The sequence below is a fragment of the Apostichopus japonicus genome, chromosome 17 (assembly GCF_037975245.1).
Source record: "Apostichopus japonicus isolate 1M-3 chromosome 17, ASM3797524v1, whole genome shotgun sequence".
Classification (NCBI taxonomy): Eukaryota; Metazoa; Echinodermata; class Holothuroidea; order Aspidochirotida; family Stichopodidae; genus Apostichopus; species Apostichopus japonicus.
In genome coordinates this window covers 32,079,386-32,106,259 of record NC_092577.1, presented here as the reverse complement: position 1 = coordinate 32,106,259, position 26,874 = coordinate 32,079,386, and the positions used below count along the sequence as shown (strand labels likewise).

At 37.9% G+C, this 26,874-nt stretch overlaps 1 protein-coding gene and 59 non-coding genes across 69 annotated transcripts in view; 1 reads left to right on the top strand and 59 right to left on the bottom strand.

Annotated features, from left to right (window-relative positions):
- The window catches only part of LOC139984048 (uncharacterized), a 99,770-nt gene that overhangs the window by 54,417 nt on the left and 18,479 nt on the right, over positions 1 to 26,874 (top strand). For 9 of the 10 annotated variants that reach the window (XR_011798915.1, XM_071997705.1, XM_071997707.1 and 6 more), the window contains 5 exons: positions 2,210 to 2,421; positions 2,984 to 3,106; positions 4,118 to 4,285; positions 7,360 to 7,443; positions 23,938 to 24,813. Coding sequence is in view for 9 of the 10 variants with exons in the window: in XM_071997705.1 (XP_071853806.1) it covers positions 2,210 to 2,421; positions 2,984 to 3,106; positions 4,118 to 4,285; positions 7,360 to 7,443; positions 23,938 to 24,813 (1,463 nt within the window). In the remaining variant the exon portion in view is untranslated. The remainder of the gene's footprint in view (positions 1 to 2,209; positions 2,422 to 2,983; positions 3,107 to 4,117; positions 4,286 to 7,359; positions 7,444 to 23,937; positions 24,814 to 26,874) is intronic. The other variant, XM_071997711.1, reaches the window with a different exon arrangement.
- Trnad-guc (transfer RNA aspartic acid (anticodon GUC)) lies at positions 9,194 to 9,265 on the bottom strand. The gene has a single exon. It is a non-coding gene; the product is annotated as a tRNA-Asp (tRNA).
- Trnad-guc (transfer RNA aspartic acid (anticodon GUC)) lies at positions 9,383 to 9,454 on the bottom strand. The gene has a single exon. It is a non-coding gene; the product is annotated as a tRNA-Asp (tRNA).
- Trnad-guc (transfer RNA aspartic acid (anticodon GUC)) lies at positions 9,573 to 9,644 on the bottom strand. The gene has a single exon. It is a non-coding gene; the product is annotated as a tRNA-Asp (tRNA).
- On the bottom strand, positions 9,763 to 9,834 carry Trnad-guc (transfer RNA aspartic acid (anticodon GUC)). The gene has a single exon. It is a non-coding gene; the product is annotated as a tRNA-Asp (tRNA).
- On the bottom strand, positions 10,143 to 10,214 carry Trnad-guc (transfer RNA aspartic acid (anticodon GUC)). Its single transcript has one exon. It is a non-coding gene; the product is annotated as a tRNA-Asp (tRNA).
- Positions 10,333 to 10,404, bottom strand: Trnad-guc (transfer RNA aspartic acid (anticodon GUC)). Its single transcript has one exon. It is a non-coding gene; the product is annotated as a tRNA-Asp (tRNA).
- Positions 10,523 to 10,594, bottom strand: Trnad-guc (transfer RNA aspartic acid (anticodon GUC)). Its single transcript has one exon. It is a non-coding gene; the product is annotated as a tRNA-Asp (tRNA).
- Trnad-guc (transfer RNA aspartic acid (anticodon GUC)) lies at positions 10,712 to 10,783 on the bottom strand. Its single transcript has one exon. It is a non-coding gene; the product is annotated as a tRNA-Asp (tRNA).
- Trnad-guc (transfer RNA aspartic acid (anticodon GUC)) lies at positions 10,902 to 10,973 on the bottom strand. The gene has a single exon. It is a non-coding gene; the product is annotated as a tRNA-Asp (tRNA).
- Trnad-guc (transfer RNA aspartic acid (anticodon GUC)) lies at positions 11,092 to 11,163 on the bottom strand. The gene has a single exon. It is a non-coding gene; the product is annotated as a tRNA-Asp (tRNA).
- Trnad-guc (transfer RNA aspartic acid (anticodon GUC)) lies at positions 11,282 to 11,353 on the bottom strand. The gene has a single exon. It is a non-coding gene; the product is annotated as a tRNA-Asp (tRNA).
- On the bottom strand, positions 11,472 to 11,543 carry Trnad-guc (transfer RNA aspartic acid (anticodon GUC)). The gene has a single exon. It is a non-coding gene; the product is annotated as a tRNA-Asp (tRNA).
- Positions 11,662 to 11,733, bottom strand: Trnad-guc (transfer RNA aspartic acid (anticodon GUC)). Its single transcript has one exon. It is a non-coding gene; the product is annotated as a tRNA-Asp (tRNA).
- Trnad-guc (transfer RNA aspartic acid (anticodon GUC)) lies at positions 11,852 to 11,923 on the bottom strand. Its single transcript has one exon. It is a non-coding gene; the product is annotated as a tRNA-Asp (tRNA).
- On the bottom strand, positions 12,207 to 12,278 carry Trnad-guc (transfer RNA aspartic acid (anticodon GUC)). The gene has a single exon. It is a non-coding gene; the product is annotated as a tRNA-Asp (tRNA).
- Trnad-guc (transfer RNA aspartic acid (anticodon GUC)) lies at positions 12,397 to 12,468 on the bottom strand. Its single transcript has one exon. It is a non-coding gene; the product is annotated as a tRNA-Asp (tRNA).
- Positions 12,587 to 12,658, bottom strand: Trnad-guc (transfer RNA aspartic acid (anticodon GUC)). The gene has a single exon. It is a non-coding gene; the product is annotated as a tRNA-Asp (tRNA).
- On the bottom strand, positions 12,967 to 13,038 carry Trnad-guc (transfer RNA aspartic acid (anticodon GUC)). Its single transcript has one exon. It is a non-coding gene; the product is annotated as a tRNA-Asp (tRNA).
- On the bottom strand, positions 13,156 to 13,227 carry Trnad-guc (transfer RNA aspartic acid (anticodon GUC)). The gene has a single exon. It is a non-coding gene; the product is annotated as a tRNA-Asp (tRNA).
- Trnad-guc (transfer RNA aspartic acid (anticodon GUC)) lies at positions 13,346 to 13,417 on the bottom strand. Its single transcript has one exon. It is a non-coding gene; the product is annotated as a tRNA-Asp (tRNA).
- Trnad-guc (transfer RNA aspartic acid (anticodon GUC)) lies at positions 13,536 to 13,607 on the bottom strand. The gene has a single exon. It is a non-coding gene; the product is annotated as a tRNA-Asp (tRNA).
- On the bottom strand, positions 13,726 to 13,797 carry Trnad-guc (transfer RNA aspartic acid (anticodon GUC)). The gene has a single exon. It is a non-coding gene; the product is annotated as a tRNA-Asp (tRNA).
- On the bottom strand, positions 13,916 to 13,987 carry Trnad-guc (transfer RNA aspartic acid (anticodon GUC)). Its single transcript has one exon. It is a non-coding gene; the product is annotated as a tRNA-Asp (tRNA).
- Trnad-guc (transfer RNA aspartic acid (anticodon GUC)) lies at positions 14,106 to 14,177 on the bottom strand. Its single transcript has one exon. It is a non-coding gene; the product is annotated as a tRNA-Asp (tRNA).
- Positions 14,296 to 14,367, bottom strand: Trnad-guc (transfer RNA aspartic acid (anticodon GUC)). The gene has a single exon. It is a non-coding gene; the product is annotated as a tRNA-Asp (tRNA).
- On the bottom strand, positions 14,651 to 14,722 carry Trnad-guc (transfer RNA aspartic acid (anticodon GUC)). Its single transcript has one exon. It is a non-coding gene; the product is annotated as a tRNA-Asp (tRNA).
- Trnad-guc (transfer RNA aspartic acid (anticodon GUC)) lies at positions 14,841 to 14,912 on the bottom strand. The gene has a single exon. It is a non-coding gene; the product is annotated as a tRNA-Asp (tRNA).
- On the bottom strand, positions 15,031 to 15,102 carry Trnad-guc (transfer RNA aspartic acid (anticodon GUC)). The gene has a single exon. It is a non-coding gene; the product is annotated as a tRNA-Asp (tRNA).
- On the bottom strand, positions 15,411 to 15,482 carry Trnad-guc (transfer RNA aspartic acid (anticodon GUC)). The gene has a single exon. It is a non-coding gene; the product is annotated as a tRNA-Asp (tRNA).
- Trnad-guc (transfer RNA aspartic acid (anticodon GUC)) lies at positions 15,601 to 15,672 on the bottom strand. The gene has a single exon. It is a non-coding gene; the product is annotated as a tRNA-Asp (tRNA).
- Trnad-guc (transfer RNA aspartic acid (anticodon GUC)) lies at positions 15,981 to 16,052 on the bottom strand. The gene has a single exon. It is a non-coding gene; the product is annotated as a tRNA-Asp (tRNA).
- Trnad-guc (transfer RNA aspartic acid (anticodon GUC)) lies at positions 16,170 to 16,241 on the bottom strand. The gene has a single exon. It is a non-coding gene; the product is annotated as a tRNA-Asp (tRNA).
- On the bottom strand, positions 16,360 to 16,431 carry Trnad-guc (transfer RNA aspartic acid (anticodon GUC)). The gene has a single exon. It is a non-coding gene; the product is annotated as a tRNA-Asp (tRNA).
- Positions 16,550 to 16,621, bottom strand: Trnad-guc (transfer RNA aspartic acid (anticodon GUC)). Its single transcript has one exon. It is a non-coding gene; the product is annotated as a tRNA-Asp (tRNA).
- Positions 16,930 to 17,001, bottom strand: Trnad-guc (transfer RNA aspartic acid (anticodon GUC)). The gene has a single exon. It is a non-coding gene; the product is annotated as a tRNA-Asp (tRNA).
- Positions 17,108 to 17,179, bottom strand: Trnad-guc (transfer RNA aspartic acid (anticodon GUC)). Its single transcript has one exon. It is a non-coding gene; the product is annotated as a tRNA-Asp (tRNA).
- On the bottom strand, positions 17,285 to 17,356 carry Trnad-guc (transfer RNA aspartic acid (anticodon GUC)). The gene has a single exon. It is a non-coding gene; the product is annotated as a tRNA-Asp (tRNA).
- Positions 17,463 to 17,534, bottom strand: Trnad-guc (transfer RNA aspartic acid (anticodon GUC)). The gene has a single exon. It is a non-coding gene; the product is annotated as a tRNA-Asp (tRNA).
- Trnad-guc (transfer RNA aspartic acid (anticodon GUC)) lies at positions 18,020 to 18,091 on the bottom strand. Its single transcript has one exon. It is a non-coding gene; the product is annotated as a tRNA-Asp (tRNA).
- On the bottom strand, positions 18,210 to 18,281 carry Trnad-guc (transfer RNA aspartic acid (anticodon GUC)). The gene has a single exon. It is a non-coding gene; the product is annotated as a tRNA-Asp (tRNA).
- Trnad-guc (transfer RNA aspartic acid (anticodon GUC)) lies at positions 18,401 to 18,472 on the bottom strand. Its single transcript has one exon. It is a non-coding gene; the product is annotated as a tRNA-Asp (tRNA).
- Positions 18,781 to 18,852, bottom strand: Trnad-guc (transfer RNA aspartic acid (anticodon GUC)). The gene has a single exon. It is a non-coding gene; the product is annotated as a tRNA-Asp (tRNA).
- Trnad-guc (transfer RNA aspartic acid (anticodon GUC)) lies at positions 18,971 to 19,042 on the bottom strand. Its single transcript has one exon. It is a non-coding gene; the product is annotated as a tRNA-Asp (tRNA).
- On the bottom strand, positions 19,161 to 19,232 carry Trnad-guc (transfer RNA aspartic acid (anticodon GUC)). The gene has a single exon. It is a non-coding gene; the product is annotated as a tRNA-Asp (tRNA).
- On the bottom strand, positions 19,351 to 19,422 carry Trnad-guc (transfer RNA aspartic acid (anticodon GUC)). Its single transcript has one exon. It is a non-coding gene; the product is annotated as a tRNA-Asp (tRNA).
- On the bottom strand, positions 19,540 to 19,611 carry Trnad-guc (transfer RNA aspartic acid (anticodon GUC)). The gene has a single exon. It is a non-coding gene; the product is annotated as a tRNA-Asp (tRNA).
- Trnad-guc (transfer RNA aspartic acid (anticodon GUC)) lies at positions 19,731 to 19,802 on the bottom strand. Its single transcript has one exon. It is a non-coding gene; the product is annotated as a tRNA-Asp (tRNA).
- On the bottom strand, positions 20,097 to 20,168 carry Trnad-guc (transfer RNA aspartic acid (anticodon GUC)). The gene has a single exon. It is a non-coding gene; the product is annotated as a tRNA-Asp (tRNA).
- On the bottom strand, positions 20,288 to 20,359 carry Trnad-guc (transfer RNA aspartic acid (anticodon GUC)). Its single transcript has one exon. It is a non-coding gene; the product is annotated as a tRNA-Asp (tRNA).
- On the bottom strand, positions 20,655 to 20,726 carry Trnad-guc (transfer RNA aspartic acid (anticodon GUC)). The gene has a single exon. It is a non-coding gene; the product is annotated as a tRNA-Asp (tRNA).
- Positions 20,832 to 20,903, bottom strand: Trnad-guc (transfer RNA aspartic acid (anticodon GUC)). The gene has a single exon. It is a non-coding gene; the product is annotated as a tRNA-Asp (tRNA).
- On the bottom strand, positions 21,022 to 21,093 carry Trnad-guc (transfer RNA aspartic acid (anticodon GUC)). The gene has a single exon. It is a non-coding gene; the product is annotated as a tRNA-Asp (tRNA).
- Positions 21,389 to 21,460, bottom strand: Trnad-guc (transfer RNA aspartic acid (anticodon GUC)). Its single transcript has one exon. It is a non-coding gene; the product is annotated as a tRNA-Asp (tRNA).
- Trnad-guc (transfer RNA aspartic acid (anticodon GUC)) lies at positions 21,566 to 21,637 on the bottom strand. Its single transcript has one exon. It is a non-coding gene; the product is annotated as a tRNA-Asp (tRNA).
- Trnad-guc (transfer RNA aspartic acid (anticodon GUC)) lies at positions 21,756 to 21,827 on the bottom strand. The gene has a single exon. It is a non-coding gene; the product is annotated as a tRNA-Asp (tRNA).
- Trnad-guc (transfer RNA aspartic acid (anticodon GUC)) lies at positions 22,123 to 22,194 on the bottom strand. Its single transcript has one exon. It is a non-coding gene; the product is annotated as a tRNA-Asp (tRNA).
- On the bottom strand, positions 22,300 to 22,371 carry Trnad-guc (transfer RNA aspartic acid (anticodon GUC)). The gene has a single exon. It is a non-coding gene; the product is annotated as a tRNA-Asp (tRNA).
- Positions 22,477 to 22,548, bottom strand: Trnad-guc (transfer RNA aspartic acid (anticodon GUC)). Its single transcript has one exon. It is a non-coding gene; the product is annotated as a tRNA-Asp (tRNA).
- Trnad-guc (transfer RNA aspartic acid (anticodon GUC)) lies at positions 22,667 to 22,738 on the bottom strand. The gene has a single exon. It is a non-coding gene; the product is annotated as a tRNA-Asp (tRNA).

Below are 26,874 nucleotides of genomic sequence, written 5' to 3'. Positions count from 1 at the left end.
GGAAATGGTGAGTGACGTAGTCGTTTGGTTGACGTGTTGTTATTTTAGGATTATATTCAGATTTAACTCTATGGAGCAAATCTCAAATATAATGCGATAGGTAAAGGGAGTACTTGGCCGACAAGTTTTACTATTATGATAGCAGAAGTAAGTTTTCATAAAGAGATACGATAATACAAGTGTTCCACGTAATTTCGATTAAGTTTGTTAACTTTTCAATGTACAGTTTAATGCTAATTTAAAAACTACTCGAAGAGTCAAACCAAAAGCGACTAAATTGAAAAAGGGCCAGTTATCATTTTCATGGCATGTTTTAGGCTAACACGGCTTTCCACGTAAAATTTCCACAAAGTTGGGAACTTGATTTTAAAATTAATGGAGTAATGTTTTACATTGGATGTCTCCTTTAATCGACAAAGTTTGATGTGTTCCAATCGCGTCGTAATATCTGTTCACATAGCGGCAGTAACATTATATCGTGCTGACACAGAGCTATCGACTGGCGCGTTAATAGTTGTGCAATATGCATATCATATTGTTTCATATCATATCTGTGGCGTCATATCACGCGGTATACGAAATCAATCCCTAGGATTTCTTCGAGGAAAGAATTTGGTGTCTCATCACCGTGCTAACATTTTTCAAGTTTATTGTCAATATTTTCAGGTATAACATATACGTCTGTTGATGATGTTGAGTCATGTTCTATTTATGGAAAATATCGACAGAGAGGTCGCCGTGGCGATATGATACTGGTGCCAATGCTTCTTGTAATGTGCATTTGCAAATCTTAAATGCTGTGAAAACGTCTAGTATCTCTGTTAGAACGCACTTGGGTATAACTATGCTTTAATGCAAATATGAGCAAATGTGGATCATAAACTTGGTGAGACCGTTTATTCGTTCTCATATTCCATCTTAGTTAACCAGTATACTTGTACTTGCCCTTTTGTACTACAGGTTCTCGAAATCATGTAGTTGTACCCGTACTCTGGGCATTAGGATATCTATAGATACTAGTGCAAGATTTAGTACTCGTGGCTAGAGCCTTGTACTCTTACTCATTACGAGGGGGATTCAACTTGTACTCGTAATCATGTTGCTGTACTCGTGTTACAAGTCTTGCATACAATAAAAGACATAAATTCCCATTACATAACGCTGTGGCCTTGTATCAATGTTATATCCTTTCTAAACACCTCATTTCTGACAGAAATGATTTATGGGGTGGGCTATACAGTCGTGCAGCTTCTTCACATATCTAAATATTTTTTATAAGTTTTCACCGTTTAAAAACAACACTAATACTTTTTCTCAGTTGCCTGCTAGAAGACTTAACAAAATGTTGATTGTGTTAAGATGTGACTATAATGTAGTAAGGACGACTTAACGCGTCATTAAGATGCACCGTGGAGTCATTAGTAATCAAAACATAACGGGAAGTAGTTTATTATCTTTATGTGAGGTGCGTGAGAGTGCAATCAGCCTCCGTACATGTGCTGACTGATGCGTACATATTGTAACTTACATAATCACATAATAGAAAGTAGTTTAATATATATATATATATATATATATATATATATATATATATATATATATATATATATATACATACGAAGACGTGGCTGACCAATGGGAAGGTTGGGACCCGGACATCACTTGTGGTCCCCCTTTTCCGGAATAATTTTCCTTCCCATTAATTGACTTATTTTCATGTCAGTTAAAAAATGTCTGTAGCGAAAAGGAACAAGTGAGAAAAGTACCCATGCATCAGTGTACTTCCCTCCCCGGAAATCGATATCGATTCCTAACCACTAGACCACGTGGGATACTGTGTTAATGAAAGATTTGTAATAACACGTGTATAACACGTGCGTTTGTAGTCCTTTCGTTTGGGAAGTAAATTCTTGATCCATGTTCCCCGTTAATGACTCGCCAGAAGTGATTCATCCGAGAGACAAAAAATCACCCTGTGCAACAAGTATGTTTAATTATTCTGCTTGGCATCTTAATTACCCATTCACTATTATGAGAAACAACTATTTGTCGTAAGCATTAATTGACAATTCAATAAACAAAATAACAAAATCCTAGAACTACGCATTTTAGCTATAGTTTAAAAAATCCTGGTTTGGAAATTTCGTCGGCTTATATCAGTACGTACATAACTTGTTCTTCAATCTTTATTTTTGTTTTGTCTTGTCAGGTGATCTACTGACCATATTACGGAGTAAAGAAATATCTGAAACACAACAGATCCAGGAATTCCAACAACTCAGGGACAACTATGAGAAACTTCATCTCGAAGCTGAATCAAGAGAGCAAGACTTTCGACGGAAATTATCAGAGATTGAATATAAGAAAGAAGTTCTGGAACAGCAGTTAAAAATAGTGAAGGAAAGAGCCGAGTCCATGCAGGTAAATATAACAATAATAAAATACCTATTATTGTATATGAATGTAATATACGTTAACCAAGTTTGGTAAATGTATGTTTTACTAAGTGTTACAGATGTATAGAGGACCGTTAAAACTTATCCATTGAAATGAATATCTCGAATGCACTATATGACTAATGACTACATGACTGATACACTACATGACTAATACACTACATGAATGATACATTACATGACTAATACACTACTTGACTGCATGACTAATGACTGCATGACTGATGCACTACTAGACTAATACACTACATGACTAATACACTACATGACGAATGCACTACATGACTAATACACCACATGACTATTGCACTATATGACTAATGCACCACATGACTGCTACACAACATGACCGATACATTACATGACTAATGCAATACATGACTAATGCACTACATGACTCATGTTTATAGAGTAATGTTATAGTAGTTAAATGGTAGAAGAAATGAAATAACTTGAGATTGTTTTCGTTTGCTAATTCTTGCTTCGCTTATTATAGCTGGTTAATATATCCTTTCCTTCCTTGGCAGGGTCACTTAAAGAGACTGTGTGCCGGTTCCTCGGAAGGGAAGTCTGGCGAGGATAGTGTTTCCGATGACGTTTTCGTCGATAAGAAAGAAAACTCACCGGAGAAGCAAGCGTTAGAGGTCGAGGTATGTACGAAGCAAGTACAAAATTAAACTGACCATTGGTGTATACTTACACTGTATTGGTCGAAGAAGATGTTTGTAAATTGAAGCAATAAACAAGCGGTTCTCATCAAACTGAACATGGCTTTGGTTTCAGAGTGTAGAAGTACCACAAGGAGTACAAGAAGCCTATTGTTTTTGGTGGAGGTCAAAGGTCAATTGGGGTCACAAGGTGTAAAATTGTGAAAATCTTGTAACACGATTTCTCAAGACGGGAAGGTCAGACCAACTTCATAGTTAGAGTGTAGAAGTACTACATGGAGTACAATAAGCCTACCGTTTTTGGTGGAGGTCAAAGGTCATTTGGGGTCACCAGGGGTCAAATTGTAAAAACCTCGTAAACACGATATCTCAAGAATGGAATCATGGGCAGACCTCATATTTGGTTTATAGGAGTACCACATTGTGTAAAAGAAGCCTATAGTTTGTGGTGGAGGGTAAAGGTCATTTGGGTTCACCAGGTGACAAATTGTGAAAACCTTGTAATCACGATATCTCAATACTGGAAGTTTGGGCCGACCTCTAATTTAGTGCGTAGAAGTACCACATTGAATTAAAGAAGCTTATTGTTTTTGGTGGAGGTGAAAGGTCATTTGGGCTCATCATATGTCAAATTGTGAAACCCTTGTATACATGTACACCCTCACTATACGTTACGTCAGATTCAGGAAGAAAACTGCTCATGTTACATCATCGAAACCACAATGTATTTTTGCATTCTTATTTTTCATGAAGGTGCAGTATTTACTATCTTCTTCTTTTTCATTTTTTTTTTACATTATTCTGCTTATTATTTTCGGGTTTCAGATTCCACCTATACCTTTAGAAATATTCCTTCTGTCCTCTTTCTGTTTCATGTTTTTCAATATCTTGCAAGTAATAATCACACGAGAAAATAACAAAAAAGCCAAGAGGTGAAAACCAATGGATATATCTTTGTAACCTAAAAATCTCTCTTCATTTCTTGCAAAACAGAAGATATTCAACGAACGTGTCATCAGCCTGGAGCACGAACTGGCGATGGAGCGACTTCGTGTATCATCGCTACAACGAGAGGCAGTGGACCGAACTCTGAATCAAACATGTCAACAACTTATGAGCCCCTCCGGAGATGAATGTGAAAAAGAGTTGCTCAGCTTTGAGGTGAGTTTGACGACATCTCCTTCTCTACATTATGTCTATAAGTTATATACATCTCATGTTGGAGCCTACGGTATTTGTACACAGTGATTACAGTGTGTATCAGAATCTCGCGTGAGGAACATTCATGTATTTTTTTTTTAATTGGAAGGCGCGCCCACTGGCTTATCCAATCATGTATTAATAATAATAATAATTAATAATAATAACAACTACTCGCTCGAAGCAGTTTAGTTGGCTTATAGCTATTTTGTAGATAAAAGAAAGAACTAGCTCATATGAGCTCATGAGCAAAAATTATACGGTGGTTCAGATCAATGGAAGATAGATTGAGTCTTCTTTTCATATTAATGTTGTATATCTAGGTCCATAAGAGCATGATGCAGGCGAACATAGCGGTAGCGACACTAGAGAGTGATTTAATAATGTAATGCATAGTACACGCGCAGCACAACATCACAAACCTGAATTTGATCACCCCAATAGACATGCACTATTCTGTAACTTGTAAAGGCTAATATACACATCGCTGAAGTCATGGGGCAGCACGACATTTTACCGTATAGCGTTACGTGGCAAATTATACACATTATGTTGATGTTTACTTACAGTTAACATTGCATGGCTTGAAGAGTACATTAGACTGGTTCAAATTGAACAGTAACATTGATGATTTCTTGTTAATGCCACTCGTCCATTCCCCAGTAAAGTGGAAGAGCGTACAATTTTGTCTATTCAGACCTCTGACCCTGGTAGCAAACTGAATTTATAACTAACGACAGTTACACGTTTCTCTCCTCCTCGAGCATATTAACCTTTCGTTACACGGGGTTAAGGAAACAGAACTAAAACTATAAGTGGGAGAGGTTTCTTCTAAAATGTAATACTTTAACCTTCTTTATGCTGCATGGACATCCAGCCTTTTTTCGATTGAAATTCAGAACCAGTTTGCTCGTATGTTTTGTCTTGAACTTGAATAATTTCAGCGGCATGTTCGCGTGATCACATTTTGAGAAACAATAGAACATGCATGCTACCGAGTCACTTTACTCTATCCATGTAATACTGCACCCATGAAATAGCGTAATGTTTCACACTTTGCAGTCAGTGATCGTATTCAATTTATAGAAAGAAAAGTAAGGTATTTTTGAAAGGATGTTCTCGTCTAAAGGACATTTCGGTAATATTTTGTGCTTTACGGTAAATATATATCCACAGAAAAAGTAAAAACTCTTACTAGTTTTGACTTACCTAAAGAATACAATTACAATCAGACGACATTGCCTTGGTTAGTTATGTACGGATGTTGAGGTATTCTCGACCTTAATTATAAAGCGATCTGTATCCTACCACTGTAATGTGTTATCTGCGTCATATCCTATACCGCAAAATTAACCATAGAGTCACATAGTTACAGGTGTTGTTTCCTATACCAACGTGTTACGAATAGTTTGTTCTGTTTTGCATGAAAGTCGCTATTTCATGTGCGTCTTTCGCGATTCCATCGGTGCGATATCTAATCAGTCCTTCTTTCGTGGCTATTGAAACAGCCTAAGTTACAAAACTTAATGGATCCTACCATGCATTATACGCACCTGAATCAATGGTAAATATACCACGGAAGTTCTATATCACGTATGTAATTCCAACAGTTTCTTCTCATCGAGTGAACTATTGATAAATGAGTTCTAGATTACAAATCAGTTTTACCGAGTCATGGATACAGAACATAACCCATTTATATTTAAACTTAAATGTCTGACCTCAATACTTATGCGCATTTCTTCTGGTCTGGTCGAGTCCTTTCCTATGCTTTATTAATGCGCTATGATACATATCCACGCAGGTTGCATCCATACTGGTGTCTTGGTTCATGTTCCCTTTCGTGTTTGTGATTATTTTCATTGATTTCACTCACTGTCCATTCCTTAACAGCTTTCAATCAGTTATACTCCTTTAATCAATTCTATTTAAACATTTTGTAATGTATCAAGCCGTATGCCTCGGAAGTTTAATTAAAACGGTGCCAGTGTTATTGTGTTGTTGTTTTAATTTGTCGTGGAATAGATATATATATAGCTTAATGGACTATCTGCTACTATTTCCGTCTCAACATGCTTATCACTTCATGGGACAATATATGCTTCTCGTGTGTACTTCGTGCTATGGTGCAATAACACGTTAAACATGCATTTATATAGCGTCTGTAAATTATATTGTACTTCCTGTTACTTTAGTTTAAGAAAACTTGCATATTTTAGAGTATTTACTTATTAACCTCTGAGCATATCTCTCCCCCCCCCCCCAAAAAAAATAATTGCTTTGCCAAAACCTAAGTAATTGATCTTCAATTGCTCTCTACATAGAAATCGATTCGCTCTTTACCGGCATTGAAAAATGCAAGAAAGTTTTATGTACCTTGTATCAAATTTGAATTCCCATTTATGGTGTACGATATTTCTTACTCGTATCAACGTTTTAACGACGTCGTCAATAGACGGCAGAGGTACGTCATAAGTTAGTGACGTCGACGGACTCTCGATGTACGTCGATCTATGACGGAAGCGTAATTTTTAAGGACCATTTATGCTATGAACCACATTTCAACTAATAGTCATTAGTTGGTACTCTAACGGTATATGCCATTATTATGTAATTAACATAAAGCAATATAATTACCCTTTTCGTAATCGATAACTAATCAATTCTCTGATTCTTCAATATCAACTTCTCAAACTCGGGAATGTCCATCCTATTCTGCTCTTGTATACTCTCAATCATTCCAAAGGGCTTGTTTGCTATCTAAATACATTCCTTCATTGAAGTATTATCGACGAAGACAAATTATTCACATTGAATTATGTATAACTTTTCGATCATATTTCATATATCCCGGTATGGGCCTAATGTTGTCATTTATATATATCCGTTCATGATATCTGTATGTATACTGCTCGTTGCCTGCATTTGAAAGAATGTTTGAATTCACTAATAACATTAACCCTTTCGTAGAGTATACCCATTCTAACATGTACCACGTGACCCATCCCTTTCACTAACTCTCTCTACATATGCAGTTGGATGAATCTCGATTTGAAATTGAAGATTTAAAGGATGAAATGACCAAAGCTCAGGAATCTTTACAAAGAAAAGTCGAGAACGTAAGTAATTTGAAAAAAAAAAACCCACAAGAAATGTGCGTCCTTTCCTTACGTGTTTGTGACGGTGTTTGTGACGGTGTTTGTGACGTATCGGGGTGGTGCTACGGTTCTCTCTCCACCCCTCTTTCTCTCTCTCTTTCTCTTTGTGGTGTTATTCTAAGGGCTCAACACGCATGTGGACAGAAGCTACAAATGTTTTACGTTATTACGGCTTACACGTTGGTGCTGTGCGCTTTGACTAAGAACAACATTATGTGTAAGCTGTCAGAGTAAAAACTGATCACATTATACCCAAAGAAGGTATTTGTAGAGCGAGTATGCGCGTGTCTTTCTTTAACCGTTTTTGTATATATTTTCCTCTGTCCTGCAAACGTGTTCAAAACGGTTTTTTTTTTGTAACTGCGTGGCGTCTATTTACTTACTATACCATATCATTGCTACTTCCGGTATTCAAACTTTTTGCCTTGGCCAGCCCAAATTTGCAACTTCATTTTATTGGGGGTCTTGGCGACCCCCAAGTGGCGGATGCTCTGGACTAGAGAAGATATGTAGGAAAAGGAGTTATCTCCCTCCCCTACTTGGGGAGATAACTTTGAAAATGAGTAAGGTTACTTAGTGCAAATGGTGATATATTTTGCAACCTTTAAATAATTTCTGTAATATATGTTCAAGACTTTTCTCTCACAAACAGCAATTTCTGTTTCGTAAGATATTTTTGACGACCCTCATTTTTTTGGGCGAGCCTACTAAATAGTAACTAAGTTGTTATACATAATTCAGATATTTTAAAATTGAAAATCAAAAAGCAATTCGTTGTGATTGTATCTATTCAGCCTTGTATCAAAAGACCTCCCCGGCGGGGTATCGAACCCCTGTCTTCCGCGTGACAGGCGGAGATACTCACCACTATACTACCGAGGAACTCTGCATTTGGTTAAAATAATAACTAATTTATTTTACATAAGTTAAGATATTTTATAATTGAAAATCATAGACCAATTCGTTGTGACTTTATCTTTTCTGGCTCCCAAAATATATACAAGATCTTCTCCTACCTTCAATCCTGTTTCCTGAAGTAGTTTGACGTCATCCTTATTTCTCAGAGTAACTATCCACTGTCCTTGGGTCTTCGCACATCCCATTATATTTTCTTTCCCAATATCCGTTGCGATAGCTTTCAGTATAACCGATGCATTGTAATAATTATCAGCACTGTTATTCCTCATAGCAAAAGGGTTCGATTTCGCAAAACCGGTACTTATTGTGTTAAACTATACACACCCTAGCTCCTCACGGCGCTGTGACAGTAACAACGTCTCGAAAAACCACAAAGTACTGGTTATTAAACTCAATCAATAAAACATACTTCTGGTGTTGACAAAATCCAGCCGATGAAATAATATAGTACCAGTGTAGTAATTGGTGTGACAAAAAGTGCAAAATAAAGTAAACCGCGATAACTTGATTTATACGTGTTTACGCTCCAACAAGCCACGAAGTCTAAAATTAAAAATCAAAAAGCATTTCGTTGTGAATGTGTCTTTTCTGGCTTGTATCAAAATATCTCCCCGACGGGGAATCGAACCCCGGTCTTCCGCGTGACAGGCGGAGATACCACTATACTACCGAGGAACTCTGCATTTGGTTAAAACAAGAACTAATTTATTGTACATAATTTTAGATATTTAAAAATTGAAAATCAAAAAGGAATTGGTGGTGATTGTATCTATTCGCGCTTGTATCAAAAGTCCTCCCCGGCGGGGAATCGAACCCCGGTCTTCCGCGTGACAGGCGGAGATACTCACCACTATACTACCGAGGAACTCTGTATTTGGATAAAACAATAAATAATTTATTATTCATAATTTTAGATATTTAAAAATTGAAAATCAATAGCAATTCGTTGTGAATGTATTTATTTGAGCTTGTATCAAAAGTCCTCCCCGGCGGGGAATCGAACCCCGGTCTTCCGCGTGACAGGCGGAGATACTCACCACTATACTACCGAGGAACTCTGTATTTGGATAAAACAATAAATAATTTATTATTCATAATTTTAGATATTTAAAAATTGAAAATCAAAAAGCAATTCGTTGTGAATGTGTCTATTCTGGCTTGTATCAAAAGATCTCCCCGGCGGGGAATCGAACCCCGGTCTTCCGCGTGACAGGCGGAGATACTCACCACTATACTACCGTGGAACTCTGCATTTGGTTAAAACAATAACTAATTTATTGTACATAATTTTAGATATTTAAAAATTGAAAATCAAAAAGGAACTCGTGGTGATTGTATCTATTCGCGCTTGTAACAAAAGTCCTCCCCGGCGGGGAATCGAACCCCGGTCTTCCGCGTGACAGGCGGAGATACTCACCACTATACTACCTAGGAACTCTGCATTTGGTTAAAACAATGAGTAATTTATTGTACATAATTTCAGATATTTCAAAAATTTAAATCAAAAAGCAATTCGTTGTGAATGCATCTATTCGCGCTTGTATCAAAAGTCCTCCCCGGCGGGGAATCGAACCCCGGTTTTCCGCGTGACAGGTGGTGATATTCACCACTATACTACCGAGGAAATCTGCATTTAGTTAAAACAATAACTATTTCATTGTACATAATTTTAGATATTTAAAAATTGAAAATCAAAAAGCAATTCGTTGTGAATGTATTTATTCGAGCTTGTATCAAAGGTCCTCCTCGGCGGGGAATCGAACCCCGGTCTTCCGCGTGACAGGCGGAGATACTCACCACTATACTACCGAGGAACTCTGTATTTGGATAAAACAATAAATAATTTATTATTCATAATTTTAGATATTTAAAAATTGAAAATCAAAAAGCAATTCGTTGTGAATGTATTTATTCGAGCTTGTATCAAAGGTCCTCCTCGGCGGGGAATCGAACCCCGGTCTTCCGCGTGACAGGCGGAGATACTCACCACTATACTACCGAGGAACTCTGCATTTGATTAAAACAATAACTAATTTATTGTACATAATTTTAGATATTTAAAAATTGAAAATCAAAAAGGAATTGGTGGTGATTGTATCTATTCGCGCTTGTATCAAAAGTCCTCCCCGGCGGGGAATCGAACCCCGGTCTTCCGCGTGACAGGCGGAGATACTCACCACTATACTACCGAGGAACTCTGTATTTGGATAAAACAATAAATAATTTATTATTCATAATTTTAGATATTTAAAAATTGAAAATCAATAGCAATTCGTTGTGAATGTATTTATTCGAGCTTGTATCAAAAGTCCTCCCCGGCGGGGAATCGAACCCCGGTCTTCCGCGTGACAGGCGGAGATACTCACCACTATACTACCGAGGAACTCTGTATTTGGATAAAACAATAAATAATTTATTATTCATAATTTTAGATATTTAAAAATTGAAAATCAAAAAGCAATTCGTTGTGAATGTGTCTATTCTGGCTTGTATCAAAAGATCTCCCCGGCGGGGAATCGAACCCCGGTCTTCCGCGTGACAGGCGGAGATACTCACCACTATACTACCGAGGAACTCTGCATTTGGTTAAAACAATAACTAATTTATTGTACATAATTTTAGATATTTAAAAATTGAAAATCAAAAAGGAATTCGTGGTGATTGTATCTATTCGCGCTTGTAACAAAAGTCCTCCCCGGCGGGGAATCGAACCCCGGTCTTCCGCGTGACAGGCGGAGATACTCACCACTATACTACCGAGGAACTCTGCATTTGGTTAAAACAATGAGTAATTTATTGTACATAATTTCAGATATTTCAAAAATTTAAATCAAAAAGCAATTCGTTGTGAATGCATCTATTCGCGCTTGTATCAAAAGTCCTCCCCGGCGGGGAATCGAACCCCGGTCTTCCGCGTGACAGGCGGAGATACTCACCACTATACTACCGAGGAACTCTGCAGTTAGTTAAAACAATAACTATTTCATTGTACATAATTTTAGATATTTAAAAATTGAAAATCAAAAAGCAATTCGTTGTGAATGTGTCTATTCTGGCTTGTATCAAAAGATCTCCCCGGCGGGGAATCGAACCCCGGTCTTCCGCGTGACAGGCGGAGATACTCACCACTATACTACCGAGGAACTCTGCATTTGGTTAAAACAATAACTAATTTATTGTACATAATTTTAGATATTTAAAAATTGAAAATCAAAAAGGAATTCGTGGTGATTGTATCTATTCGCGCTTGTAACAAAAGTCCTCCCCGGCGGGGAATCGAACCCCGGTCTTCCGCGTGACAGGCGGAGATACTCACCACTATACTACCGAGGAACTCTGCATTTGGTTAAAACAATGAGTAATTTATTGTACATAATTTCAGATATTTCAAAAATTTAAATCAAAAAGCAATTCGTTGTGAATGCATCTATTCGCGCTTGTATCAAAAGTCCTCCCCGGCGGGGAATCGAACCCCGGTCTTCCGCGTGACAGGCGGAGATACTCACCACTATACTACCGAGGAACTCTGCATTTGGTTAAAACAATAACTAATTTATTGTACATAATTTTAGATATTTAAAAATTTAAATAAAAAAGCAATTCGTTATTAGTGCTTGTATCAAAAGTCCTCCCCGGCGGGGAATCGAACCCCGGTGTTCCCCGTGACAGGCGGAGATACTCACCACTATACTTACGAGGAACTCTGCATTTAGTTAAAACAATAACTATTTCATTGTACATAATTTTAGATATTTAAAAATTGAAAATCAAAAAGAAATTCGTTATTCGTGCTTGTATTAAAAGTCCTCCCCGGCGGGGAATCGAACCCCGGTCTTCCGCGTGACAGGCGGAGATACTCACCACTATACTACCGAGGAACTCTGTATTTGGATAAAACAATAAATAATTTATTATTCATAATTTTAGATATTTAAAAATTGAAAATCAAAAAGCAATTCGTTGTGAATGTGTCTATTCTGGCTTGTATCAAAAGATCTCCCCGGCGGGGAATCGAACCCCGGTCTTCCGCGTGACAGGCGGAGATACTCACCACTATACTACCGTGGAACTCTGCATTTGGTTAAAACAATAACTAATTTATTGTACATAATTTTAGATATTTAAAAATTGAAAATCAAAAAGGAACTCGTGGTGATTGTATCTATTCGCGCTTGTAACAAAAGTCCTCCCCGGCGGGGAATCGAACCCCGGTCTTCCGCGTGACAGGCGGAGATACTCACCACTATACTACCTAGGAACTCTGCATTTGGTTAAAACAATGAGTAATTTATTGTACATAATTTCAGATATTTCAAAAATTTAAATCAAAAAGCAATTCGTTGTGAATGCATCTATTCGCGCTTGTATCAAAAGTCCTCCCCGGCGGGGAATCGAACCCCGGTTTTCCGCGTGACAGGTGGTGATATTCACCACTATACTACCGAGGAACTCTGCATTTGATTAAAACAATAACTAATTTATTGTACATAATTTTAGATATTTAAAAATTGAAAATCAAAAAGGAATTGGTGGTGATTGTATCTATTCGCGCTTGTATCAAAAGTCCTCCCCGGCGGGGAATCGAACCCCGGTCTTCCGCGTGACAGGCGGAGATACTCACCACTATACTACCGAGGAACTCTGTATTTGGATAAAACAATAAATAATTTATTATTCATAATTTTAGATATTTAAAAATTGAAAATCAATAGCAATTCGTTGTGAATGTATTTATTCGAGCTTGTATCAAAAGTCCTCCCCGGCGGGGAATCGAACCCCGGTCTTCCGCGTGACAGGCGGAGATACTCACCACTATACTACCGAGGAACTCTGTATTTGGATAAAACAATAAATAATTTATTATTCATAATTTTAGATATTTAAAAATTGAAAATCAAAAAGCAATTCGTTGTGAATGTGTCTATTCTGGCTTGTATCAAAAGATCTCCCCGGCGGGGAATCGAACCCCGGTCTTCCGCGTGACAGGCGGAGATACTCACCACTATACTACCGAGGAACTCTGCATTTGGTTAAAACAATAACTAATTTATTGTACATAATTTTAGATATTTAAAAATTGAAAATCAAAAAGGAATTCGTGGTGATTGTATCTATTCGCGCTTGTAACAAAAGTCCTCCCCGGCGGGGAATCGAACCCCGGTCTTCCGCGTGACAGGCGGAGATACTCACCACTATACTACCGAGGAACTCTGCATTTGGTTAAAACAATGAGTAATTTATTGTACATAATTTCAGATATTTCAAAAATTTAAATCAAAAAGCAATTCGTTGTGAATGCATCTATTCGCGCTTGTATCAAAAGTCCTCCCCGGCGGGGAATCGAACCCCGGTCTTCCGCGTGACAGGCGGAGATACTCACCACTATACTACCGAGGAACTCTGCAGTTAGTTAAAACAATAACTATTTCATTGTACATAATTTTAGATATTTAAAAATTGAAAATCAAAAAGCAATTCGTTGTGAATGTGTCTATTCTGGCTTGTATCAAAAGATCTCCCCGGCGGGGAATCGAACCCCGGTCTTCCGCGTGACAGGCGGAGATACTCACCACTATACTACCGAGGAACTCTGCATTTGGTTAAAACAATAACTAATTTATTGTACATAATTTTAGATATTTAAAAATTGAAAATCAAAAAGGAATTCGTGGTGATTGTATCTATTCGCGCTTGTAACAAAAGTCCTCCCCGGCGGGGAATCGAACCCCGGTCTTCCGCGTGACAGGCGGAGATACTCACCACTATACTACCGAGGAACTCTGCATTTGGTTAAAACAATGAGTAATTTATTGTACATAATTTCAGATATTTCAAAAATTTAAATCAAAAAGCAATTCGTTGTGAATGCATCTATTCGCGCTTGTATCAAAAGTCCTCCCCGGCGGGGAATCGAACCCCGGTCTTCCGCGTGACAGGCGGAGATACTCACCACTATACTACCGAGGAACTCTGCATTTGGTTAAAACAATAACTAATTTATTGTACATAATTTTAGATATTTAAAAATTTAAATAAAAAAGCAATTCGTTATTAGTGCTTGTATCAAAAGTCCTCCCCGGCGGGGAATCGAACCCCGGTGTTCCCCGTGACAGGCGGAGATACTCACCACTATACTTACGAGGAACTCTGCATTTAGTTAAAACAATAACTATTTCATTGTACATAATTTTAGATATTTAAAAATTGAAAATCAAAAAGAAATTCGTTATTCGTGCTTGTATTAAAAGTCCTCCCCGGCGGGGAATCGAACCCCGGTCTTCCGCGTGACAGGCGGAGATACTCACCACTATACTACCGAGGAACTCTGTATTTGGATAAAACAATAAATAATTTATTATTCATAATTTTAGATATTTAAAAATTGAAAATCAAAAAGCAATTCGTTGTGAATGTGTCTATTCTGGCTTGTATCAAAAGATCTCCCCGGCGGGGAATCGAACCCCGGTCTTCCGCGTGACAGGCGGAGATACTCACCACTATACTACCGTGGAACTCTGCATTTGGTTAAAACAATAACTAATTTATTGTACATAATTTTAGATATTTAAAAATTGAAAATCAAAAAGGAACTCGTGGTGATTGTATCTATTCGCGCTTGTAACAAAAGTCCTCCCCGGCGGGGAATCGAACCCCGGTCTTCCGCGTGACAGGCGGAGATACTCACCACTATACTACCTAGGAACTCTGCATTTGGTTAAAACAATGAGTAATTTATTGTACATAATTTCAGATATTTCAAAAATTTAAATCAAAAAGCAATTCGTTGTGAATGCATCTATTCGCGCTTGTATCAAAAGTCCTCCCCGGCGGGGAATCGAACCCCGGTTTTCCGCGTGACAGGTGGTGATATTCACCACTATACTACCGAGGAAATCTGCATTTAGTTAAAACAATAACTATTTCATTGTACATAATTTTAGATATTTAAAAATCAAAAATCAAAAAGCAATTCGTTGTGAATGTATTTATTCGAGCTTGTATCAAAAGTCCTCCCCGGCGGGGAATCGAACCCCGGTCTTCCGCGTGACAAGCGGAGATACTCACCACTATACTACCGAGGAACTCTGTATTTGGATAAAACAATAAATAATTTATTATTCATAATTTTAGATATTTAAAAATTGAAAATCAAAAAGCAATTCGTTGTGAATGTATTTATTCGAGCTTGTATCAAAGGTCCTCCTCGGCGGGGAATCGAACCCCGGTCTTCCGCGTGACAGGCGGAGATACTCACCACTATACTACCGAGGAACTCTGTATTTGGATAAAACAATAAATAATTTATTATTCATAATTTTAGATATTTAAAAATTGAAAATCAAAAAGCAATTCGTTGTGAATGTATTTATTCGAGCTTGTATCAAAGGTCCTCCTCGGCGGGGAATCGAACCCCGGTCTTCCGCGTGACAGGCGTAGATACTCACCACTATACTACCGAGGAACTCTGCATTTGATTAAAACAATAACTAATTTATTGTACATAATTTTAGATATTTAAAAATTGAAAATCAAAAAGGAATTGGTGGTGATTGTATCTATTCGCGCTTGTATCAAAAGTCCTCCCCGGCGGGGAATCGAACCCCGGTCTTCCGCGTGACAGGCGGAGATACTCACCACTATACTACCGAGGAACTCTGTATTTGGATAAAACAATAAATAATTTATTATTCATAATTTTAGATATTTAAAAATTGAAAATCAATAGCAATTCGTTGTGAATGTATTTATTCGAGCTTGTATCAAAAGTCCTCCCCGGCGGGGAATCGAACCCCGGTCTTCCGCGTGACAGGCGGAGATACTCACCACTATACTACCGAGGAACTCTGTATTTGGATAAAACAATAAATAATTTATTATTCATAATTTTAGATATTTAAAAATTGAAAATCAAAAAGCAATTCGTTGTGAATGTGTCTATTCTGGCTTGTATCAAAAGATCTCCCCGGCGGGGAATCGAACCCCGGTCTTCCGCGTGACAGGCGGAGATACTCACCACTATACTACCGAGGAACTCTGCATTTGGTTAAAACAATAACTAATTTATTGTACATAATTTTAGATATTTAAAAATTGAAAATCAAAAAGGAATTCGTGGTGATTGTATCTATTCGCGCTTGTAACAAAAGTCCTCCCCGGCGGGGAATCGAACCCCGGTCTTCCGCGTGACAGGCGGAGATACTCACCACTATACTACCGAGGAACTCTGCATTTGGTTAAAACAATGAGTAATTTATTGTACATAATTTCAGATATTTCAAAAATTTAAATCAAAAAGCAATTCGTTGTGAATGCATCTATTCGCGCTTGTATCAAAAGTCCTCCCCGTCGGGGAATCGAACCCCGGTCTTCCGCGTGACAGGCGAAGATACTCACCACTATACTACCGAGGAACTCTGCATTTAGTTAAAACAATAACTATTTCATTGTACATAATTTTAGATATTTAAAACTTGAAAATCAAAAAGCAATTCGTTGTGAATGCATCTATTCGCGCTTGTATCAAAAGTCCTCCCCGGCGGGGAATCGAACCCCTGTCTTCCGCGTGACAGGCGGAGATACTCACCACTATACTACCGAGGAACTCTGCATTTGGTTAAAACAATAACGAAATTATTGTACATAATTTTAGATATTTAAAAATTGAAAATCAAAAAGCAATTCGTTATTCGTGCTTGTATTAAAAGTCCTCCCCGGCGGGGAATCGAACCCCGGTCTTCCGCGTGACAGGCGGAGATACTCACCACTATACTACCGAGGAACTCTGCATTTGGTTAAAACAATAAGTAATTTATTGTACATAATTTTAGATATTTAAAAATTTAAATCAAAAAGCAATTCGTTATTAGTGCTTGTATCAAAAGTCCTCCCCGGCGGGGAATCGAACCCCGGTCTTCCGCGTGACAGGCGGAGATACTCACCACTATACTACCGAGGAACTCTGCATTTGGTTAAAACAATAACTAATTTATTGTACATAATTTTAGATATTTAAAAATTGAAAATCAAAAAGAAATTCGTTATTCGTGCTTGTATTAAAAGTCCTCCCCGGCGGGGAATCGAACCCCGGTCTTCCGCGTGACAGGCGGAGATACTCACCACTATACTACCGAGGAACTCTGCATTTGGTTAAAACAATAAGTAATTTATTGTACATAATTTTAGATATTTAAAAATTTAAATCAAAAAGCATTTCGTTATTCGTGCTTGTATCAAAAGTCCTCCCCGGCGGGGAATCGAACCCCGGTCTTCCGCGTGACAGGCGGAGATACTCACCACTATACTTCCGAGGAACTCTGTATTTGGATAAAACAATAAGTAATTTATTGTTCATCATTTTAGATATTTAAAAATTGAAAATCAAAAAGCAATTCGTTGTGAATATATTTATTCGAGCTTGTATCAAAAGTCCTCCCCGGCGGGGAATCGAAGCCCGGTCTTCCGCGTGACAGGCGGAGATACTCACCACTATACTACCGAGGAACTCTGTATTTGGATAAAACAATAAATAATTTATTATTCATAATTTTAGATATTTAAAAATTGAAAATCAAAAAGCAATTCGTTGTGAATGTATTTATTCGAGCTTGTATCAAAAGTCCTCCCCGGCGGGGAATCGAACCCCGGTCTTCCGCGTGACAGGCGGAGATACTCACCACTATACTACCGAGGAACTCTGCATTTGATTAAAACAATAACTAATTTATTGTACATAATTTTAGATATTTAAAAATTGAAAATCAAAAAGGAATTGATGGTGATTGTATCTATTCGCGCTTGTATCAAAAGTCCTCCCCGGCGGGGAATCGAACCCCGGTCTTCCGCGTGACAGGCGGAGATACTCACCACTATACTACCGAGGAACACTGTATTTGGATAAAACATTAAATAATTTATTGTTCATAATTTTAGATATTTAAAACTTGAAAATCAAAAAGCAATTCGTTGTGAATGATATCAATTCGAGCTTGTATCAAAAGTCCTCCCCGGCGGGGAATCGAACCCCGGTCTTCCGCGTGACAGGCGGAGATACTCACCACTATACTACCAAGGAACTCTGCATTTGGTTAAAACAATAAGTAATTTATTGTACATAATTTCAGATATTTAAAAATTGAAAATCAAAAAGGAATTCGTTGTGAATGTATCTCTTCGCGCTTGTATCAAAAGTCTTCCCCGGCAGTGAATCGAACCCCGGTCTTCCGCGTGACAGGCGGAGATACTCACCACTATACTTCCGAGGAACTCTGCATTTAGTTAAAACAATAACTATTTTATTGTACATAATTTTAGATATTTAAAAATTGAAAATCAAAAAGCAATTCGTTGTGAATGTATCTATTCGAGCTTGTATCAAAGGTCCTCCCCGGCGGGGAATCGAACCCCGGTCTTCCGTGTGACAGGCGGAGATACTCACCACTATACTACCGAGGAAATCTGCATTTGGTTAAAACAATAAGTTATTTATTGTACATAATTTTAGATATTTAAAAATTGAAAATCAAAAAGGAATTGGTGGTGATTGTATCTATTCGCGCTTGTATCAAAAGTCCTCCCCGGCGGGGAATCGAACCCCGGTCTTCCGCGTGACAGGCGGAGATACTCACCACTATACTACCGAGGAACTCTGTATTTGGATATAACAATAAATAATTTATTATTCATAATTTTAGATATTTAAAAATTGAAAATCAAAAAGCAATTCGTTGTGTATGTATTTATTCGAGCTTGTATCAAAAGTCCTCCCCGGCGGGCAATCGAACCCCGGTCTTCCGCGTGACAGGCGGAGATACTCACCACTATACTACCGAGGAACTCTGTATTTGGATAAAACAATAAATAATTTATTATTCATAATTTTAGATATTTAAAAATTGAAAATCAAAAAGCAATTCGTTGTGAATGTATTTATTCGAGCTTGTATCAAAAGTCCTCCCCGGCGGGGAATCGAACCCCGGTCTTCCGCGTGACAGGCGGAGATACTCACCACTATACTACCGAGGAACTCTGCATTTGGTTAAAACAATGAGTAATTTATTGTACATAATTTCAGATATTAAAAATTGAAAATCAAAAAGCAATTCGTTGTGAATGTATCTTTTCGCGCTTGTATCAAAAGTCCTCCCCGGCGGGGAATCGAACCCCGGTCTTCCGCGTGACAGGCGGAGATACTCACCACTATACTACCGAGGAACTCTGCATTTGGTTAAAACAATAACTATTTCATTGTACATAATTTTAGATATTTAAAAATTGAAAATCAAAAAGCAATTCGTTGTGAATGATATCTATTCGCGCTTGTATCAAAAGTCCTCCCCGGCGGGGAATCGAACCCCGGTCTTCCGCGTGACAGGCGGAGATACTCACCACTATACTACCGAGGAACTCTGCATTTGGTTAAAACAATAACTAATTTATTGTACATAATTTTAGATATTTAAAAATTTAAATAAAAAAGCAATTCGTTATTAGTGCTTGTATCAAAAGTCCTCCCCGGCGGGGAATCGAACCCCGGTGTTCCCCGTGACAGGCGGAGATACTCACCACTATACTACCGAGGAACTCTGCATTTGGTTAAAACAATGAGTAATTTATTGTACATAATTTCAGATATTAAAAATTGAAAATCAAAAAGCAATTCGTTGTGAATGTATCTTTTCGCGCTTGTATCAAAAGTCCTCCCCGGCGGGGAATCGAACCCCGGTCTTCCGCGTGACAGGCGGAGATACTCACCACTATACTACCGAGGAACTCTGCATTTGGTTAAAACAATAACTATTTCATTGTACATAATTTTAGATATTTAAAAATTGAAAATCAAAAAGCAATTCGTTGTGAATGATATCTATTCGCGCTTGTATCAAAAGTCCTCCCCGGCGGGGAATCGAACCCCGGTCTTCCGCGTGACAGGCGGAGATACTCACCACTATACTACCGAGGAACTCTGCATTTGGTTAAAACAATAACTAATTTATTGTACATAATTTTAGATATTTAAAAATTTAAATAAAAAAGCAATTCGTTATTAGTGCTTGTATCAAAAGTCCTCCCCGGCGGGGAATCGAACCCCGGTGTTCCCCGTGACAGGCGGAGATACTCACCACTATACTTCCGAGGAACTCTGCATTTAGTTAAAACAATAACTATTTTATTGTACATAATTTTAGATATTTAAAAATTGAAAATCAAAAAGAAATTCGTTGTGAATGTATCTATTCGCGCTTGTATCAAAAGTCCTCCCCGGCGGGGAATCGAACCCCGGTCTTCCGCGTGACAGGCGGAGATACTCACCACTATACTACCGAGGAACTCTGCATTTGGTTAAAACAATAACCAATTTATTGTACATAATTTTAGATATTTAAAAGTTTAAATCAAAAAGCAATTCGTTATTCGTGCTTGTATCAAAAGTCCTCCCCGGCGGGGAATCGAACCCCGGTCTTCCGCGTGACAGGCGGAGATACTCACCACTATACTACCGAGGAACTCTGCATTTGGTTAAAACAATAACGAAATTATTGTACATAATTTTAGATATTTAAAAATTGAAAATCAAAAAGCAATTCGTTGTGAATGTATCTATTCGCGCTTGTATCAAAAGTCCTCCCCGGCGGGGAATCGAACCCCGGTCTTCCGCGTGACAGGCGGAGATACTCACCACTATACTACCGAGGAACTCTGCATTTGGTTAAAACAATAACTAATTTATTGTACATAATTTTAGATATTTAAAAATTTAAATAAAAAAGCAATTCGTTATTAGTGCTTGTATCAAAAGTCCTCCCCGGCGGGGAATCGAACCCCGGTGTTCCCCGTGACAGGCGGAGATACTCACCACTATACTTCCGAGGAACTCTGCATTTAGTTAAAACAATAACTATTTTATTGTACATAATTTTAGATATTTAAAAATTGAAAATCAAAAAGAAATTCGTTGTGAATGTATCTATTCGCGCTTGTATCAAAAGTCCTCCCCGGCGGGGAATCGAACCCCGGTCTTCCGCGTGACAGGCGGAGATACTCACCACTATACTACCGAGGAACTCTGCATTTGGTTAAAACAATAAGTTATTTATTGTACATAATTTTAGATATTTAAAAGTTTAAATCAAAAAGCAATTCGTTATTCGTGCTTGTATCAAAAGTCCTCCCCGGCGGGGAATCGAACCCCGGTCTTCCGCGTGACAGGCGGAGATACTCACCACTATACTACCGAGGAACTCTGCATTTGGTTAAAACAATAACGAAATTATTGTACATAATTTTAGATATTTAAAAATTGAAAATCAAAAAGCAATTCGTTGTGATTGTATCTATTCGCGCGTGTATCAAAAGTCCTCCCCGGCGGGGAATCGAACCCCGGTCTTCCGCGTGACAGGCGGAGATACTCACCACTATACTACCGAGGAACTCTGCATTTGGTTAAAACAATAAGTAATTTATTGTACATAATTTTAGATATTTAAAAATTTAAATCAAAAAGCAATTCGTTATTCGTGCTTGTCTCAAAAGCCCTCCCCGGCGGGGAATGGAACCCCGGTCTTTCGCGTGACAGGCGGAGATACTCACCACTATACTACCGAGGAACTCTGCATTTGGTTAAAACAATAACGAAATTATTGAACATAATTTTAGATATTTAAAAATTGAAAATCAAAAAGCAATTCGTTGTGATTGTATCTGTTCGCGCGTGTATCAAAAGTCCTCCCCGGCGGGGAATCGAACCCCGGTCTTCCGCGTGACAGGCGGAGATACTCACCACTATACTACCGAGGAACTCTGCATTTGGTTAAAACAATAAGTAATTTATTGTACATAATTTTAGATATTTAAAAATTTAAATCAAAAAGCAATTCGTTATTCGTGCTTGTCTCAAAAGCCCTCCCCGGCGGGGAATCGAACCCCGGTCTTCCGCGTGACAGGCGGAGATACTCACCACTATACTACCGAGGAACTCTGCATTTGGTTAAAACAATAACTAATTTATTGTGCATAATTTTAGATATTTAAAAATTTAAATCAAAAAGCAATTCGTTATTAGTGCTTGTATCAAAAGTCCTCCCCGGCGGGGAATCGAACCCCGGTCTTCCGCGTGACAGGCGGAGATACTCACCACTATACTACCGAGGAACTCTGCATTTGGTTAAAACAATAAGTAATTTATTGTACACAATTTCAGATATTTAAAATTTGAAAATCAAAAAGCAATTCGTTGTGAATGCATCTATTCGCGCTTATATCAAAAGTCCTCCCCGGCGGGGAATCGAACCCCGGTCTTCCGCGTGACAGGCGGAGATACTCACCACTATACTACCGAGGTATTCTGCATTTGCTTAAAACAATAACTAATTTATTGTACATATTTTTAGAATTGAAAAATTGAAAATCAAAAAGCAATTCGTTGTGAATGTATCTATTCGCGCTTGTATCAAAAGTCCTCCCCGGCGGGGAATCGAACCCCGGTCTTCCGCGTGACAGGCGGAGATACCACTATACTACCGACGAACTCTGCATATGTTAAAATAAAATAATTAATTTCTTGTACATTATTTAAGATATTTGAAAATCAAAAATCAAAAACCAAATCGTTGTGAATGTATCTATTTAGGCTTGTATCAAAAAACCTCCCCGTCGGGGTATCGAACCCCGGTCTTCCGCGTGACAGGCGCGAATACTCACCACTATGTGTTTCATATGGTTCTCACAAAATACAACATGTGAGCATGGTCTCACCCACAGATAACCACTTTACTAGTTGTTACGACTCACGACACAGTGACGTAATCAAATACTCATTTTTCAATTCATTTGCATATTTCTTTCACACGCTGACAATGTTAATGTCTATTTTATTTCTGTTATTGCATTCTTATTTATTTGCATGACGTTGTTTTTTTTGGCAATCAGTTGAATTAAGCACACATTGAATCCAATGCATGGGTAGCATATCGATGCGATATTTCCTATACTGCTTTGCATGTCATTCAGTTTGTAGAACAGTTCTGATATGGAAGCCGATAAAAAATAGTATACTAGTACTTACTTTATTACCGGTATCTATCCGTAGTAAAAAGATGACTGTTTCTTCTAGGTGTGAATTTATTAATTTATACATTCACCATTTATGCATTCATTTAGTTTAGTCATTCATTCAATCATTCATTCATTAATGCATGCATTCATTCATTCAGTCAGTTAGGCAATGTCTCTAAAATGTCTTTAAACTGGTTATCACACATATCGACACAGATCCTAGTAAAGTCATGCAAAGTAGAATATTTATATACCGGAATCGAGACTCTCGGCGACATATTTAACTAATATACAGTTAATTAACTGTTGAGGTTAAATACTGGCTAACTGTGCCTTTTAAAACGAAAAGACAAAAATAAACCTTTATATATCTTTTGAATAATTTTTTTTCAGAGAAGTGGAATAGTTTTATTGAAAGTCAACGAGCTTGTTGTTGTTGTTTTTATTTTTCATCATTAGTTGTTGTTCCTTCGGTTTCTTTATTAGATCACCGACATGAACGAAGAACTTAAAGTCTCAAACGATCTTTTAGTTCGAGAAAGGGTCCGTCTTCAGGAACAATTGAGTCTCGTTGAGAAGCAAAGATTGAGAGAAGAGACAAAGAATAAGCAAGATCGCGTGACAATGGACAGCTCCTTAAGTGAATTGCGGCGAATGTCAGATAGGGAACAGTCTGAATTAAAGAGGGCGCTGCAAGACCTACAATCGGAAGTCGATCGTTTAAGCGCCGAGAAAGAAATTCTGGAAGCTAAAGAAATCGAGTTGAATATTAATGTCGAAAATTTGAGTAAACTTTTCGAAGAGGCTGAGGCCGCTGGCGAAGATTCTATCAACAAATTAAAGAGGGCGGAATTGGTATTAGAGCAACAGGACAAAGACTTTCAGGAGAGATTAGAGAAAGCAGTCGATATTAATAACGAGGAATGGAAATCTGCAATCCAAACTAAGGACCAGGAGCTGAAATCGAGGCTCGAAGAAATCGAAAACTTGAAATCTAAAAATGGGAAACTTGAGAAAGAAATACAGTCGTTAAAGAAGAGTCACACGAAAGAAAGAGAGAAGGAAACTACTCAGAAAACTAATACAAAAGCCGCTTGGACAAGCGAAAAGTCTAAGTTGCAGGCAGATGTGACCTCATTGTCAAAGAAATTAGCGATGAAAGAAGACTCATCGAAGGCCGAAAGGGCCAAATATTTGAAGGAAGTTAACGAGTTAAGACAGAAAATCAAAGAAAATGAAGGGTCATCTCTCAAGTTGAATAAAGACCTCGAGTCACGTTTAGAAGCGGCTACTGAATTAGTGGAAAGTTACAAATCTGGGGAGAGTCGGTTTATGGAAGAAAGGAAACGTCTTTTAAAACAGGTGAGTTTATATTGCCACTTTAAAAGCAGATGGATACAGTTGCCGGCTAATTCCCTCACCACTTTAACTGTTGGAACAGAAACTTTACACTTTACTTTTTGTTGGCCGTAAATATCTCCATGGATGTTTAATATAACAGGACATATTGTCATCGTATCCATAATGTCAACAATTAACCTTAGCCTAACATACTTGTGTATAGCGGATGTTTACAGCCTAACCTACATTGCATATTAGAGAAGAGGCTGATGATGTTCACTTAGATTAAGAAGTGATATACTAATTACCTGTTAAGTTTAACTGGTTTACCTTTTGGGCCAGACAGAAAAAAAACTTATTGACGTTAGTGAAGAACAAGACACTTTAGGAACCTGCAATATCTTTCTGATAAGAGTGTGGTTGAAATGAAGCGTTGAAGGTGTAAATGTGGGTAAACATTTCAAGTAGGAATTTTAAAAATAAAAGCAATAATATTAAGTGACGACAACACGTATTCAAAATATGAAAAAATGATTGTCTTTCCGGTGGTAAATCGAAACACGGTTCCGTGACATGCTGAGATAGCATTATGCTACGGAGGATACCATTCTTTTCATTTATCTTTTTTGCTAGAGATAAATTGAGGATTATCATAATACTCTCGCCTCATACTTTGTAATCGCCCGCGTAAGGATACTAGTTGCGAGTCAGACAGTTTGTCTGATAGTCAGTTTGCCTGTCTGTTTGTCTGTCTGTATATGTGTCTGTTTGTCTATATGTTTGTCTGTCTGTTTGTGTGTTTGTCTGTCTGTCTGCCTGTCTATCTATCTGTCTGTTTGCCTGTCTGCCTGTTTGTCTGTCTGACTATATGTCTGTCTGTTTGCCTGTCTGTCTGACTATATGTCTGTCTATCTGTCTGTATGTTTGCCTGTCTGTCTGTTTGCCTGTATATCTATCTGTCTGTCTATATATCTATCTGTCTGTTTGTCTGTTTGCCTGTCTGTCTGTTTGCCTGTCTGTCTGTCTATCTGACTATATGTCTGTCTGTTTGCCTGTCTGTCTGACTATATGTCTGTCTATCTGTCTGTCTGTCTATCTACCTATCTGTCTGTCTGTCTGTTTGCCTGTCTGTTTGTCTGTCTGTCTGACTATATGTCTGTCTGTCTGTTTGCCTGTCTGTTTGTCTGTCTGTCTGACTATATGCCTGTCTATCTGTCTGTCTATCTGTCTTTATGTCTGTATGTCTGTCTGTCAGTCTGTCTGTCTGTGTCAGTGATGTTCGCTATGTTCCACAGTGTGTTGGGAAAAGATATTGTAGAACATCACTATGTTTTCGTGTACGGTTCCGTTAGGTTTCATCTATATATGTCTCCCATGGGAGCACCTCTGCTTTCATCTTCAATTAATGTCCTATCTCTTCTCTAAATCATGTTCAGTTGACACTAAGTCCATGTTGTCACGGACATTTCCTCATGTATTACTACGTCTATCTCTGGAGGTACTCAAGTTACATTTAGAAGTTAGTACGGTAAATAAGTATCGAATGACAGTCTCAGCCCAAATCTAACATTCGTCCTTCTAAACAATATATATCTTAAAGGAGCAGTCTATAGGTTTGAGCGAAAGCCACACGTATAACATTTTACGTTATGCACTCTTGAAAAACATAACTTGTACAAAAGAGCGAGGTTAGAAGCTTTAGCTCATTTTCAAAACCTCAACTAGAATAATACATAAATAAATTAAGCAGAATCTGTTTAGCTTATGTTGAAACAATTGAATTGTCAAGGATTGCATTGTCTTAAATTAAGAACTGAAATCTGAAATAAATATTCATTGAATCTTCTTTGTTGTAAGTTACTACAACTCAAAATATGAGAATATGTTTAAGTAAAATTACGTGTTTTTCCCCGAAATAATGACCAATATCTGATAATGATTCCAATCGACCAAGAATATAGTGCGAGGAATTATGAAAGAAACTGAGTTAATAGTTAACCCTGTATCGTGTTGGCTAGTTCGAAGGCTATATGGACAGGAGCATGTCATGACGTCATTCTTCATCCGGCGTATACGATTTGA